This window comes from Galeopterus variegatus, unplaced genomic scaffold (assembly GCF_000696425.1).
Source record: "Galeopterus variegatus unplaced genomic scaffold, G_variegatus-3.0.2 Scaffold1206, whole genome shotgun sequence".
Classification (NCBI taxonomy): domain Eukaryota; kingdom Metazoa; phylum Chordata; class Mammalia; order Dermoptera; family Cynocephalidae; genus Galeopterus; species Galeopterus variegatus.
In genome coordinates this window covers 297,735-310,744 of record NW_007727317.1, presented here as the reverse complement: position 1 = coordinate 310,744, position 13,010 = coordinate 297,735, and the positions used below count along the sequence as shown (strand labels likewise).

Genomic DNA, 13,010 nt, shown 5'->3' with positions numbered 1-13,010 from the left:
GTCTTACAAGGCCCTTCGTAATCTGGCCCTTGCTTGTCTCCTGTTACAGGTTGAGGTGTGTTCCCTCAAAATTTATATGATGAAGTCCTAAGCCCCAGCACCTCAGAATATGATCTTATTTAGAGATAGGGCCTTTATAGAGGTAGTCATGTTAAAATGGGGTCATTAGGGTGAGCTCTAATCCAATATGACTGATGCCTTTATAAAAAGGGGAAATTCGGACACAGAGACAGACTGTGCAGAGGGAAGAGGATGCTACGATACAGAGAAAACACCACGTGAACATGAAGACTACCGTCTACAAGCCAAGGAGAGAGGCCAGGAACAGACCTTCCCTCAGAGCCCTGAGAAGGAACTAATCCTGCCAATACCTTGATTTCCAACTTCCAGATTCATGAGAAAACAAACTTCTGTTGTTTAAGCCACTCAGCTTGTGGTACTTTCGTACAATAGTCCTAGCAAACTAACATAATTCCCAAGTTTTTCTCTTTTCTTTTTTAAATTTCCACCCCCCAACACCCCTACCCCTTTGTTTACTCTCTGGCTATCCTGATCTTCGTACATTCCCGAACATGGCAAATCCTCTTTCATCTTCGGGCCTTTGCACAGGCTGTCCCTCTGCCTGGAATGCTCTTTTCTTCAGCTCTTATCTTGCACAACTCCTGTGTCATTAATATCTTGACTTAGTGGTCTCCTTCTCTGGAGAGCTCTTCCTGACCATCTCCCCTCAACCCCAGACTTTATTATATGCCACCACTCTGCCTGGAATGCTCTTTTCTTCAGCTCTTATCTTGCCCAACTCCTGTGTCATTAATATCTTGACTTAGTGGTCACCTTCTCTGGAGAGCTCTTCCTGACCATCTCCCCTCAACCCCAGACTTTATTATATGCCACCCCCCTTTTTTTAGCACATAGCACACACTCACCAGATGATGTGTCATTCCCTATTCACTTGTTGGTCTCCTCACTAAACGGCAAACTTCTTGAAAGCAGGGATTATGTAGTAGAAATCTACTGTCTCTGCCTTCTCAGCAGCTACTCCCCACTTTTGGTAATAGCACCAATTTTCCCTTTGAAAAACTCATCTTCTCTATTGCCAGTCCACGAGATTCAAATAAGCCCTCTCCATAGCTCAGGGCTCAGCAGTGGATCCGAGTCCCGTGAATGAATTTGTATCTCCTTCTCATGGCCACAGGGATGGGTTCAAGGATGGTCATGACCTGCCTGGACCACTGAGAGCCTGCTATGAGATGTCTTCTGGCCTTTAGGAATGAGAAACTCTCTTGTCGCTGAAATTGCTGCCACTGGGGCTGCGGGAAACCTAAGATCTTCTTGCTTCTATGCAAGGAGAGCCTACGAAAGGGACAATGCAGGGAAGACAGAGCCATGGTATGGAGAAAGACTAATTCTCATCTAAACAAGGTCTTGGGATCCCTATTCCAGGGCTCTTTAAACAATGTCAGAGTTCCTCTATGTGGTTTATATATGCACCGATGAGAAAATGACAGGCAGGAATAAATTTAGGAGAGAAAAGCAAATAAAAATGGGACCTTACTTAAGGAATCTGTACATATCATATAGGCCATTTTTGATGTTCAGTTTATTCTAAATTATTATTCGGTTTGCTCAGTTGTGAAACTAATGAAAACATTGGGTTGGCTAAGTGTGTGTGTGTGTGTGTGTGTGTGTGTGTGTGTGTGTGTGTGTGTGTGTGTGTGTTTTTAGTGAGCATATATGTAGCTTGAGAATCTGTTTTGCAAAAGTTTTCATTTTAGTAGTATTACCAGTAAGAAGTGTGGGCCAGATGTGCAATACTTAAGATAAAGGACTTTGGATGTGAGCAAATCAAATTTTGACTCTGCTCTGTCATTTTTTTTTTTTAGCTGGGTAATCATTTTTTTAGTTGTGTAATCTTAGGCAATTTATTTAGCCTCCTGAGCCTCAGTTTCTTCATTTGCAAAATGGAGATAATACTAGTACAACTTCATATGGCCATTTTGAGAATAAAAGGAAATCATACATACATAGGGCATAGCCCAGGGCCTGGGTACACCACACAGTCACAAAAAACGGTTTACATCTCTTTTTAAAATAAACATTTTATTTAAAAATATATGCATTTTTCTTAAAAAAAAAAACAACACATGCCAACTTTGGTATTTTAGCCATTGCTTGTTTTTTCTTCCTCATAAACCACATTTCTTTCTGATTATGTAGCAAAGAGTTGAGCAAAGGAGACCGATGTGAAAACACCACCACACAGGGTCCCGCAGAGAATGTGTGCCTGCTCTTATGTTCTTTACAAAGCTTCTTTGTGTTTCACTGAAGGAGGATTTTAAGCACCCAGCAATACATTGCCTCAGGTCCTCATTACGGGACCACTGGAGGAGCTCTGGGGAGCGTGTGGGTTCTGTTCCTTTGGAAAACATTAGAATAGCTTCCAGGATCCCCACAGTTATACTTTCTATTTCCATAAACACTCAGAAGCTATTAAACCATTTATAGGAAACGCATGCTACCAGTGTCCATGATGGGAGCAGGTGGTTAAAATAAGCATAGGAGATGTTCGGGGCTTTGTTTGTCTTGATCACAGGGAAACTTGCTGAATCCTAGAATCAGAAGAGAACTGACTCATGTGCTATTGAGCCCAATGGGTCCTATTATAATTTCCCTTGCATATGATAGCAAAATTCTTCCCAGATCCTTTCCTGTCTTGAAATCATCTTATGAATAGTCTCAACCTCGTCTCAACGTTCTTAGAAGCCTGTCTCTTAAGAGATGGAGGCTCAAAATAGCCCCCACCCCCTTCATCCCCCTCTAAGTGTCCCTTTCTTCTAGAGAGCTTGTTATGATGATTGAGCATAGGGGTAGTACATAAACAATGTCTCTTCCACCCTTCCTTTATTTTCAAGGAGCTTCTGTATCTGGCAGTCAAAACAAATCCTAAAACTCTCACAGATGTTTTAAATGGTGGGAAATATTAAAAGATCTGCAAGTAATAGACTACTGCTGTTTGACCACAGAAAAATAGACAAGAATCTTGGTGTGAGAGATAGCATTTAGCTAAAAAGGGTCCTTCATTCTCCCTTCTGCAAAAACTACCACCCCTTTTCATCATAGGTAAAATGTTTCTAGGTTGAGGGTTGGTGAGACTTTCAGTGTTCTTGCTTATAGGAGCTGTCGCTCTGCAGTCATTAAAAATCTGAACAATCAGTGCTGAACCAATTCATTATTGGATATCTGAGGATTTGTGTGCTTTGAGCATGGTAGGCATCAAATAATTATCCACTGGATGAGTAAATTTGATGTGAGAGTTTTCAGCCCAACCAGAATCAGCTACTGGAAGAGCTGATTGAATTTAAAATCAATAACCTTTGAAAAAGACTGTCTGAAATGCTTGGGATAAGTTTTATCGATTTTTATTTATTTTTTTTAATTTCAGGTTGGAAATAATGTTTTTGAATGGCAAGAGGCTGCCAGTTCACAGACCCTTGACTATTCAGGTGGATGTTTTCTCATTTACTGGTGATATCATTAAGAATGGCTTCTCATTTAAAAATTTGTGATTGAGCTGAATTGAGAGGCTCATTCATCAGGACGTTGAGCCCTTTTCTTCCTTTCCTCCTCCTCTTTCTCTTAGTTCTCTTCCTCCTCTCCTCTTTCCCCCTTGCAACTGACTGTGTGTGTTGCAGTAACATTGTTAGAAGCAGGGCCACTACCAGTGATCTCTGGCTTCCTGGCTTACTGCGCAATGATTTCTGACCCCCTGGGGAAGCATGGATCTACTGGACTGCAGGAGCACTGGGAATGTCTGCAGTGCTGTGTCACCATGAGGAGCCCAGCGTTCTCATGAAAACTGCATGTGGTCATCTTCAGGCTCCAAGAGCATTAAGAAACTTGAATGTGGCCATCTCCATTAGTCTCTGCCTAACTTTTAGTCATGCCCAGTTTGTCACCATAAAAGACAAGACAACTAAGAGTTTAAAAGAATTTAAAATAATAATCCCCAATAGGAGACAGATGAACTAACATAAGTTATTTTCTCCGCTGGGAGCAGCCAAGTTCATCTGTCTCCTGATTATCTCCAGTTTGTTTTCTCCCCAAATCTTGCATCTGATCTATGAAGAGAAAGGGCGAACCTGGTGTGTGGAGACAGCAGGTGGAGGTTGACCAGTTATCCAGGGACCTGCTCTTCTAATTATGTTGGTTTACAATAGTCACAGAAGCCACCTTATCTGTTTTGTCCACTGTGAGGCATATATATCAGTTCTGGGTAATATCCTAAAAAGGTCCCAATGGAGAGGCACAGTCTGGCAAAATACAGAGGCCTCCAAAACAGGTCTAGTCCCACAGATAGAAATACCCAAAGGAAAAAAATAATTAACACTCAGACCAGGGGTCTCAGAGTAGGGACACCATGTGAGTTTGTTTTCCAAAGGAAGTAAGGGGGAAAAAATAACATACAAATAGCAAAATGTGGCACCTGAAAAGTGTAACCAGCAAGCTTTGTCAAGACCCAAATAAAATGTCAACATCTGAGGAATAAACGAATGCGTGGAATGTGTCGATAGGGTTTTCTTCCTCATAGCTTTCTCTTCAAAGAGAAACTAGCAGTGTTCCCCTCTAGATTTTTGGTTCTGATGATGACATAAAAGCCAAACGAAAAATTTACCATGTGGATCTTTTAAAGCACAATGCAGGTCAAGGAATGTAAACCGATGTTCGTGTTCCTTTTACGCTCTTCTCCAAGAGGGAGATGCATTCCCATTTCCAGCTGCACATGGTGAAGCCGTTTTACACATCCATATTCATTGCCAAGATGAGCCTGTTCATGGTAAGCAAGTGTCTGTGAGTCATTGGGTTGGAACCATTAGTCATACACAGAGAGGCAATGTGTGGTCTGGTTGATTAATAAGGAACTCGTAGTGAGAAAGGCCAGGTATCATTCACAGCAGATTGAGGGTTAAAGGCTTTTGGTACAGAACACTGTAACACTGCTTTTCAAGATACACCCAAACACCCCTATATGTGTGTGCATGTATGTATACATATATGTGTACGATATATGTGTATGTCATGTCTGTACACGCACATGACATACACATATGTCTATGTCTGTACGCATGTGTATATATACATACATGCACATGGATGTATATATACATGTATATTCCACCCCCTCAATAAGATCTGGCAGCTTTCAGAGTAGCAGTCACCAAAAACACTGTGTTCACACATTTTTACAAGTTAACAATGGAATGACTTCTAAATCTTTGGTTTACCAAAAGGAGAAATTCTAAAATCACAACATTTTTGATTATTTCCTCTATAAGTGCACAGTGAACAACATTTTTTACAAAAGAAGAAAACAGTGCCTTAGTGATTTAAATTAAACAACAACAGCAATAGCTACTTTCTACAGCATGCAACACTCTAACATGGTGAACTGGAGCTACAGTGAGCCTTAGAGAGACCATCCTGCAATCTGAGTTTCTTTTAACTCCCAGCCAAAGCACAAGAGATAACGAGGAAGCGCTTGAGACTACTGTCTTCTTTCCTTCCATCGTTTTCAATGTGCAATTGTGTTTTCTTTCAGAAACCCAGACCTGAAGTACTCTGTCCTGTAAATATCATCCATATTTATCTTTACAATGCAATGATTTCCAATTTCCCCAGAGCAATACAAATCAATGATTGTTTATCAGTCAAATGAGAGTAGGATGAGCTTTGTGACGGATGGACCAAGTCACCGGTTTCTCCCTAAGAAAATTCTTCTGACTTCCTTTTGCAGCAAACTATGCATATGGAGACTGAGTTCTCCAGGAGAACCTGGATTTTTAACTTTTTTTTTTTTTTTTTTTAAATGGCTTCATTAGAAGTATGGCAGCTTGTTAGAGCTGAGAATTCCTCTCCTCCCAATACTGGGGCAGAAAGAGGCAGATGGTTAAAAGAGGAGCAAGAAAGGATTGGCATCTTGAAAGAAAAGTGGAGTGGGAGAAAAATAAACTGACACCCCCAACGATGTTTCCTAGTTCTGCCTAAATGATCCCTGGTATGGCTTCCTGTGCCTAGACACATCTTTCTGTCTGCCTATGTGGTCATCTCTAGTCTCTGGAACTAAAGGGGGTTATGTCAGAGAACGTGAGATATCCCTTCCGTGGCAGGAGATTTTCTTGCTTCAGGGTTCTCACTTATCACACAATGCTTATCAGCACTGAGATGGTTGGAATGATTAAGCTACTGATGGAAAAAAGTTCTGGGTGGAGTTCTCTGGACTCAAAGCAGGTTAGTTAATATCAGTGACCACAAAGAGTCCTGGATACACAGTCCGAACCACTCCAGCGAGGCAGTCTTGTGGTGAAAGGACATTGAGTTGATTCTGCTCCCCTGGGAATGGGATTGGTTCAGTCCCTCTCTTCTGTCTCAGGGACTCCCTAACTGAAGCTGGGCCTGACTTCTCTTTTGAAAGACAGGTAAAGGAGACACGGGAAGTGGCCTCCACCATGGGCATGTCTTTGAGGGACTGGCTTCCCTGTACTCCCAAAGACTTTTTGTTTCCTCAGTACATCTAGTAAATTCATGAGAAAAGCTTACAGTGTGAGCTTATGCTCCAACAATGCCTGAGAAAAATGATGGGCTAGAAAAAATATTGGTATTTGAAGGGGCAGTGAAAGAATGCTTTTTGGCATCCTTCATCTGAGAAAGCACATTTTTGAATGCATTGCTGAAATCATGAACAGTTACTGAATTTTGGTAAATTTTACATTACATATATATTTTTTAAAATGACTCATTTGTTTTTGTTGATTGTCACGGAAGTCTCCACTGGTTCTTTTTATTCCCTTCTTTTTTCCTTGGGTCATATCAGTATTTATGGTGTGTGCTTCCTCTATGGAATTCCTACCAGTCTTCCTGAGCACTATTGCATCTGACATTCTACCACTGCTGCAAGTGAAGGTCCATGGGGGAATTCAAATTGAGATCCGTGACATCCAGGAAATCAATGTTGAAGATGCTGGGGCCGCTCGTGGTGAGGGAGCTAAAACCTGGTGTGGAACTTGGTGGCGTGAGGTCCAGCCACTCCATGGTTTCCCAAGGAGATTCAGTGAAGCTTAACTGCAGCCCATGGCTGTCCACAGAAGAGGGTGAAAACTGTGTCTGCATCGGGGACAGGGGGCCTGGCAAGATCTCGTGAGCACTGAAGAGGTCTTCTGCAGCCTTCCCAGAGAATCCATCCATTATCCCTTCAAAAGGAGGCTCCTCGTTTCCAACTTTTAGAAGGGTGACATCGCTCACCTTTCCTAAGGGGCTCTGGGAATTTAATAAGACTTCCAGATGCTCCTCGTTATCAGTGGCATAATGGTCAAAGGGGAGCTGGCCTCCTGAGGACGCTTGTTCGAAGGAAGCTGAGGGCTTGGTGAGGACAGCAGCAGGGCTTCGGGAAGGCCCGGGTATCTTTGGGACTTTTTGAAGACATGAGTGATCCTCTCTGGCATCAGCTGGCATTTCTGCAGGTAAAACACAATGTATTGTTAAATGCCACTCTGTGATGATCAAACTCTCTTGTCCGAAGGTTTCTTTGCCACCCTGTTGCCACTTGCTGATCATTACTGAGCATCCTTCTTACAACTCCTCTGTGGCTTTGAGGGGCACGCTGCTCTGCCCACCCCCTGCCTCCTGGTCGCTCCTTCTTACACACTGAGAACTACCCCTACCTCATTGCCTTTTCCCCACTTCAGCTCTTCTCACCCTTGGAGACTTCGGCATCCCCAGAAATGACCTGGTGTTCATGCTGGCCTCAGTTCCTTGACCACCCCCTAAACTCCAGTTGCCTCCATCCCCACCCTGAATCTTGTCATCCCCAAATACTGTGCCCCTCTGAAAGCTCGATTTCATGCAGAATTGCCCCCCTCTGCCCATCCACTGCCGTTTATTAAGTACTCCAGGACGATAATTGGACCTTATTCTCTGCTTTTTCTGAGCCTGCCCTGGATGAGGGGACATTGCAAGAGAGAACTTGCACAACTAGGCCAACTGGTTTCACTTTAAATTAATGATGTCAAGCCTACAATTGACATTTAATACCACCTAAGAATCCTACTATGTTTCTCCAGAAAACTCTATTCATTCCTGTTTAATGCATAACTGCTCTTTCCTTCAGTCTCCTGTACTCCTGTCCTGCACCCTTTCTCTCCACTGACCTTGTCACATATTTCATTTAAAAAAAGTAAGAGCATCTGATATGACCTCTCTCATTTTTCTATCACAAAACCTATATACATACATACACCATACCCATCTCTTTTTCGTCCCTCTTGTTACGATAAAGGACATGTCTGTTCCCTGATTCCCTTGTCAGACTGTGAACTCCAGAGAGGTGGGCACTTCGTCTGTCTGGTGTGACACTGAGCCTAGCATGATGCTTGGCTTCTCTTTCTTTGGTCCTTTGCTGCCTCCTTCTCTGAAACTTTAAATGCCATTGCTTAAGGGTCAGCCCTGAGCTCTTTTCTTTTTTACCTACACATTTTCTTTAGGGCATCTTACTCATTTGTGTTTTCAAATTCCTGGCACACACTCCGTAACATTTCTTTAAATCAATAAATGAATGAATTAAAAGGAGGCAAAAAGAACGTGTTGATTATTTTTTATTGCTAGCTTGAATAACATGGAAACACGACTGGACCATCTAGTGGAAAATTACGAATTGAGTTTCATTTTGAGTAGGTAGCACAAAACTTTCATTATCTGCTTTGTTCTTTTTCTTAAAATAAAGAAGACAGGGGCATTGAGATTAGACGGTAGAAATAAATGGTGTAGCAAGAGAAAACATTTAGGGAAACAGGGATTGGGTTGAAAAATGAAAACCATTACAATGATTGGTGAAAACTGTTCCTAGAATGAAGGCAGTGAGACATCACCCACTACAGCCTTCTTTCATCTGCTTGAAAAGTGTGCAGGAAGTTCAGAGGAAATGACCTGTGACTGTCTGGTGCACTCGATGCACAGTGTGCCCTTGACCTTAGTCCTAAGAGTTTGTTCGCTAGAGTGGGTATCATGATGGACAGGACTCAAGGCAGACTTACCTCCACTTTCAATGAGGACGTCCAGGAGTTCATCCATCTGCTGGCTCCGAGTCATTTGCTATTGCAAATTAACAAAAGGAAAACAGAGAAGTTAGAAGATGGTTACTTTGTAGGAAATTATTAGAAGCAGCATTGCAGTTTTTGGAGTAGGTTTGATTTAGGTGATTTTTTTTTCTAATCGTGGTAAAATACGTACAATATAAAATTTACGATCTTAGCCATTTTCAGGTGTACAGGTCAGTGGCATTAAGTACATTCACACTGTTGTGCCACCATCACCACCATCAGTCTCCAGAACTCTTTTCATTTTGTAAAACTGAGACTCTGTACCCACTAAACACTAACTCCACATTTCTCCCTCCCTCAACGCCCCACCCCCCCTTTGGGCATCTCCATTCAACTTTCTGTCTTTAGGAATTTGACTATTCTGGGTACCTTATATAAGTGAAATCATAGTTTTTATCCTTTTGTGACTGGCTTATGTCTCTAAGCATAATGTCCCCAAGGTTCATCTATGTTGTAGCATGTGCCAAAGTCTCCTTCCTTTTTTAAGACTGAATAATATTCCATTGTATGGATATACCACATTTTGCTTATCTATTCATCTGTTGATAGACACTTGGGCTGTTTCCACCTTTTGGCTGTAGGTAATAATGCTGCTGTGAGCATGGAAAAACGGACTGAAGGTTTCTGAACCATGTTTGATTGAATCTCAGTATTAATTTTAGGCAGGTAAACCACTGAATGAAACAATATCCTACAACAAGAGGAGGGGAAAAGAGGGCAGAATGCTTGCCAGCATTGACTACATTAGTATAAGTTCAGTTGTTTGAGAGCTTTCCATCCTGGGAGCAGGGCATCTTAACATACAGAAAATACATTTTTCTCACTTTAGAATGACCTGAATCTACCTCTTGTTTGGCTGCTGGGGATGTGGCCCAAGACCTTGACTCATATTTCCTTGGGTCCTCATGGGATTCCTGGAGGAACCTGTAGACACTTGCAGGGTATTCCCTCTCCTCTCGGGCTCATCTGAGTTGTTAAGTAGAGTCTTAAGTCTGGAAGTCCATCTTGCCTGGACTTTTTTTTTTTATTTTGAAACTGTGAAGGACCCGCTGATGTTTATAGCTACCAGGGGAAGGGAAGATGCAGAACAAAGCCTTGTATCCATCTCACTCCTCTGAGAGCCCTGACCCAGTAATCATCAATAATCAATACGGATGGGAGCACTGCCCAAAGAATAAGTCACTTGCCAGTTCAGAAGGCACCATTTGCCTACAGGGTCTGGCAGGTAATGCAAATGAGCCCAAAACAGAATTAGAATCAGAGAGGTGGAGTGCAGAGCGTAGCTGTGGCTCAGAGAAGCAGTGGATACTTTGCTTTAGGCAATTGTTGTCTGGCAGAAATGTGGCTCCCGGGTTGCCAAATCTCTGAATTTTTCAGAAATGAGAAAGCCCACGTTTTGCACAAAATCCTCTGATATTTAAAACTGAGCCAAGTGAAACATTTCAAACACAAATGAACGTAGAGGGTATAATGAACCTCCCTGCATTCAATACCCAGCTTCCATCACTATTTTGCCAGGATCACTGCCTTATAAAGCTAGGAAGAACTGTAGAAAGTATTATCCTGACAATCTCTCTTATATAGTTGAGTACCTATCATGTGCCTGAACAAGGTGACAAGTGCTAGATTATCTAGAATCCTTATAAAGTAGATATTGTCTCTGTTTTATATGTGGCAGTGGCAGCTGGCGAGTGGTGGAGGTGGCTGTAAGTCCAGGCATCTGGGATGTGCCACCAAGCGTCTTCTCCCAGCCTCACACGGCTTCTGCACACATGCCGCCCCTTTCCACAATAAGCGTCTAGACGCTGCTCATTCTAGAGACACTCGAACACTCAACATCAGAATCTACAAACTGCATGAAGTTTAATAATTTAAAACAATAGCCCCTTAGTCACCCCTATCCTTCCATGCAGAACAAACCATGTGGTTACCTGCTTTACGGCATCTTCATATGAGGGAGGCTGTGTTATCTCTGACGCTGCTGAATTTGACTTAGAAAAAGTTGGGGATGGAATTGGAAACTTTGGCCCTGCCTTATCAGCAGGGTGTAAACCAGCCATCTGTGCGGATAAAATACAGAGAAAGACATTCAGTTCATGGGTCAGAAATGGTACTGCTTCTGTTCTAGAAACTACAGACTACATTTTGTAAAAATTAATCAAAGACCAAAAAAAGACCAGGGCTCAGAAAATAACTCCAATATATGAGCTATAGCATATACCACTGCCAATTTGTTGCTGGCGGCATCTTAGAGTGGGAACCTCACAGATTTAGTTTTCTCTCTAAGATGCACCCTCTTCTGTTAGGAGTAAACAAGACAAGTAAATGAAATAAAGTCAGAGTCCATTCCAATACAAAGAAGTTCATTGGCCCAGGAATTTCCAAAGTAATTTATCGCCCGGTCATTTTATTCCAAATGGGGTCTATGTGCAGAGATTTGGAGGCATTGCTTGGGTGTCTCTTCATGAAACCGCTTTATTTATTAGGTGTTCTCTTGTGGAGTGCTTGGCTCATCTCAGGGTCTCTGTCCCTTCCATGATTTGTAGCATGTGACACTTTTATGTCATGACTATTTTATGTTTGCTTTCTTCCTACCACCTCTTCATCATTTCTTGCTCCTGGATTCTTTACACTCCTGATTTCAGCTGACATGTGTCATCTCTTCCCTTTTCCACAGAGATATTGCACTGTGACCCCAACTTTCTGCACCTCTCCAGCCCTTTCCATGGATCCAAGTACCTCCCTCTTTTCCAACATTGTTTTCCAATGCACCCCCATTTCAATCTTCACAGAAACTGGTTTGTAGTTTTGCAAACATTACCCTGGTCATTTTACTCATGATTTCTGGAATGACCCTGGGAAATGACTCCCTGGGATACCTCCTAACGCATATTTCTACATCCATTTCAATGCATTTCAGATGGACTTGTTTCTCTCTGAAATGAGATTTACTTCTGCTTCTGAACCTCATCATTCACTTTGGAGGACAGGGGCCACAGAAGAGAGAAGAGGCAAAGTTAATCCCAGGTTTAAACCTTTTTCCAGGTGCCTACCTTTTGCTGTATACCTGGGCTTTTGGGACAAGGGTTGCCCCCAGCACTGTGACTGCTGTCTGCCTGGGCTCCAGAGAAAGGGGGGTGGAGGCTGGAAGACTGTGAAGAGAAGCTTGGAGGATGGCCATTGTGTGCCCCTGAATTCTGTGGAAACAAAGAAGTGACAGGTGAAATGGCCTGCAGCAGTGGACTCTGCTGACAATTCTGGTGCTGCCCTGTGTCCCCTGGTGCCTTATCTTTATAAACATTCCTAAATTCTATTACCAGATGGACTTGCCTAAAATCTGGCCTTGTACATATCACCGACTGCTCTAAATCTTCCCCTGGCTCCCATGTACCGACAGCATAGGGTCTCTACTTCTAACCTGGATGTGTCTTCAAGACTTTCTACAGTAGGGTTCTATGTACTTCTGCAAGCTAAAATTCTACTATTCCTACCATAAACATTCCTCAGCATGCCCTGTGCATTCTACCACCTTATCTTGGTTCTCATGGAATGTTCTTTTCCTGCTTCTTTCTTTATAATGCTACACTTCCCATCAAGTCCAACCCCTTCACAAAACTTTCCTGGATTTTTCTAGCCCTTTATGATCAATCTGTTCCTCCCCCTAGCAACGTTATGCAGCATTTAATGTCACAAGCACAGATCAATCATGTTATCCTATTTTGTTCTTTATCTTTTTATCATAAAATTGTTCATGTCTTCAAAGAGTCTTTGTAAACCATAAATCACTGTACAAATGTTAGTTCTTTTTTTTTTTTTTTTTGTCTTTTTCCGTGTCCGGCAACAGATCGCAACCCTCAGTGT

General features: G+C 42.3%; 1 protein-coding gene across 1 annotated transcript in view; it reads right to left on the bottom strand.

Annotated features, from left to right (window-relative positions):
• Positions 1–2,081: 2,081 nt before the first annotated feature.
• MYOCD (myocardin) overlaps positions 2,082–13,010 on the bottom strand; it is a 67,459-nt gene continuing 56,530 nt past the window's right edge. Inside the window, 4 exon segments of the mRNA XM_008575556.1 lie at positions 2,082–7,508; positions 9,084–9,141; positions 11,081–11,209; positions 12,203–12,346. Of these exon segments, the coding sequence (XP_008573778.1) occupies positions 6,937–7,508; positions 9,084–9,141; positions 11,081–11,209; positions 12,203–12,346 (903 nt within the window). The 3' untranslated portion in view covers positions 2,082–6,936.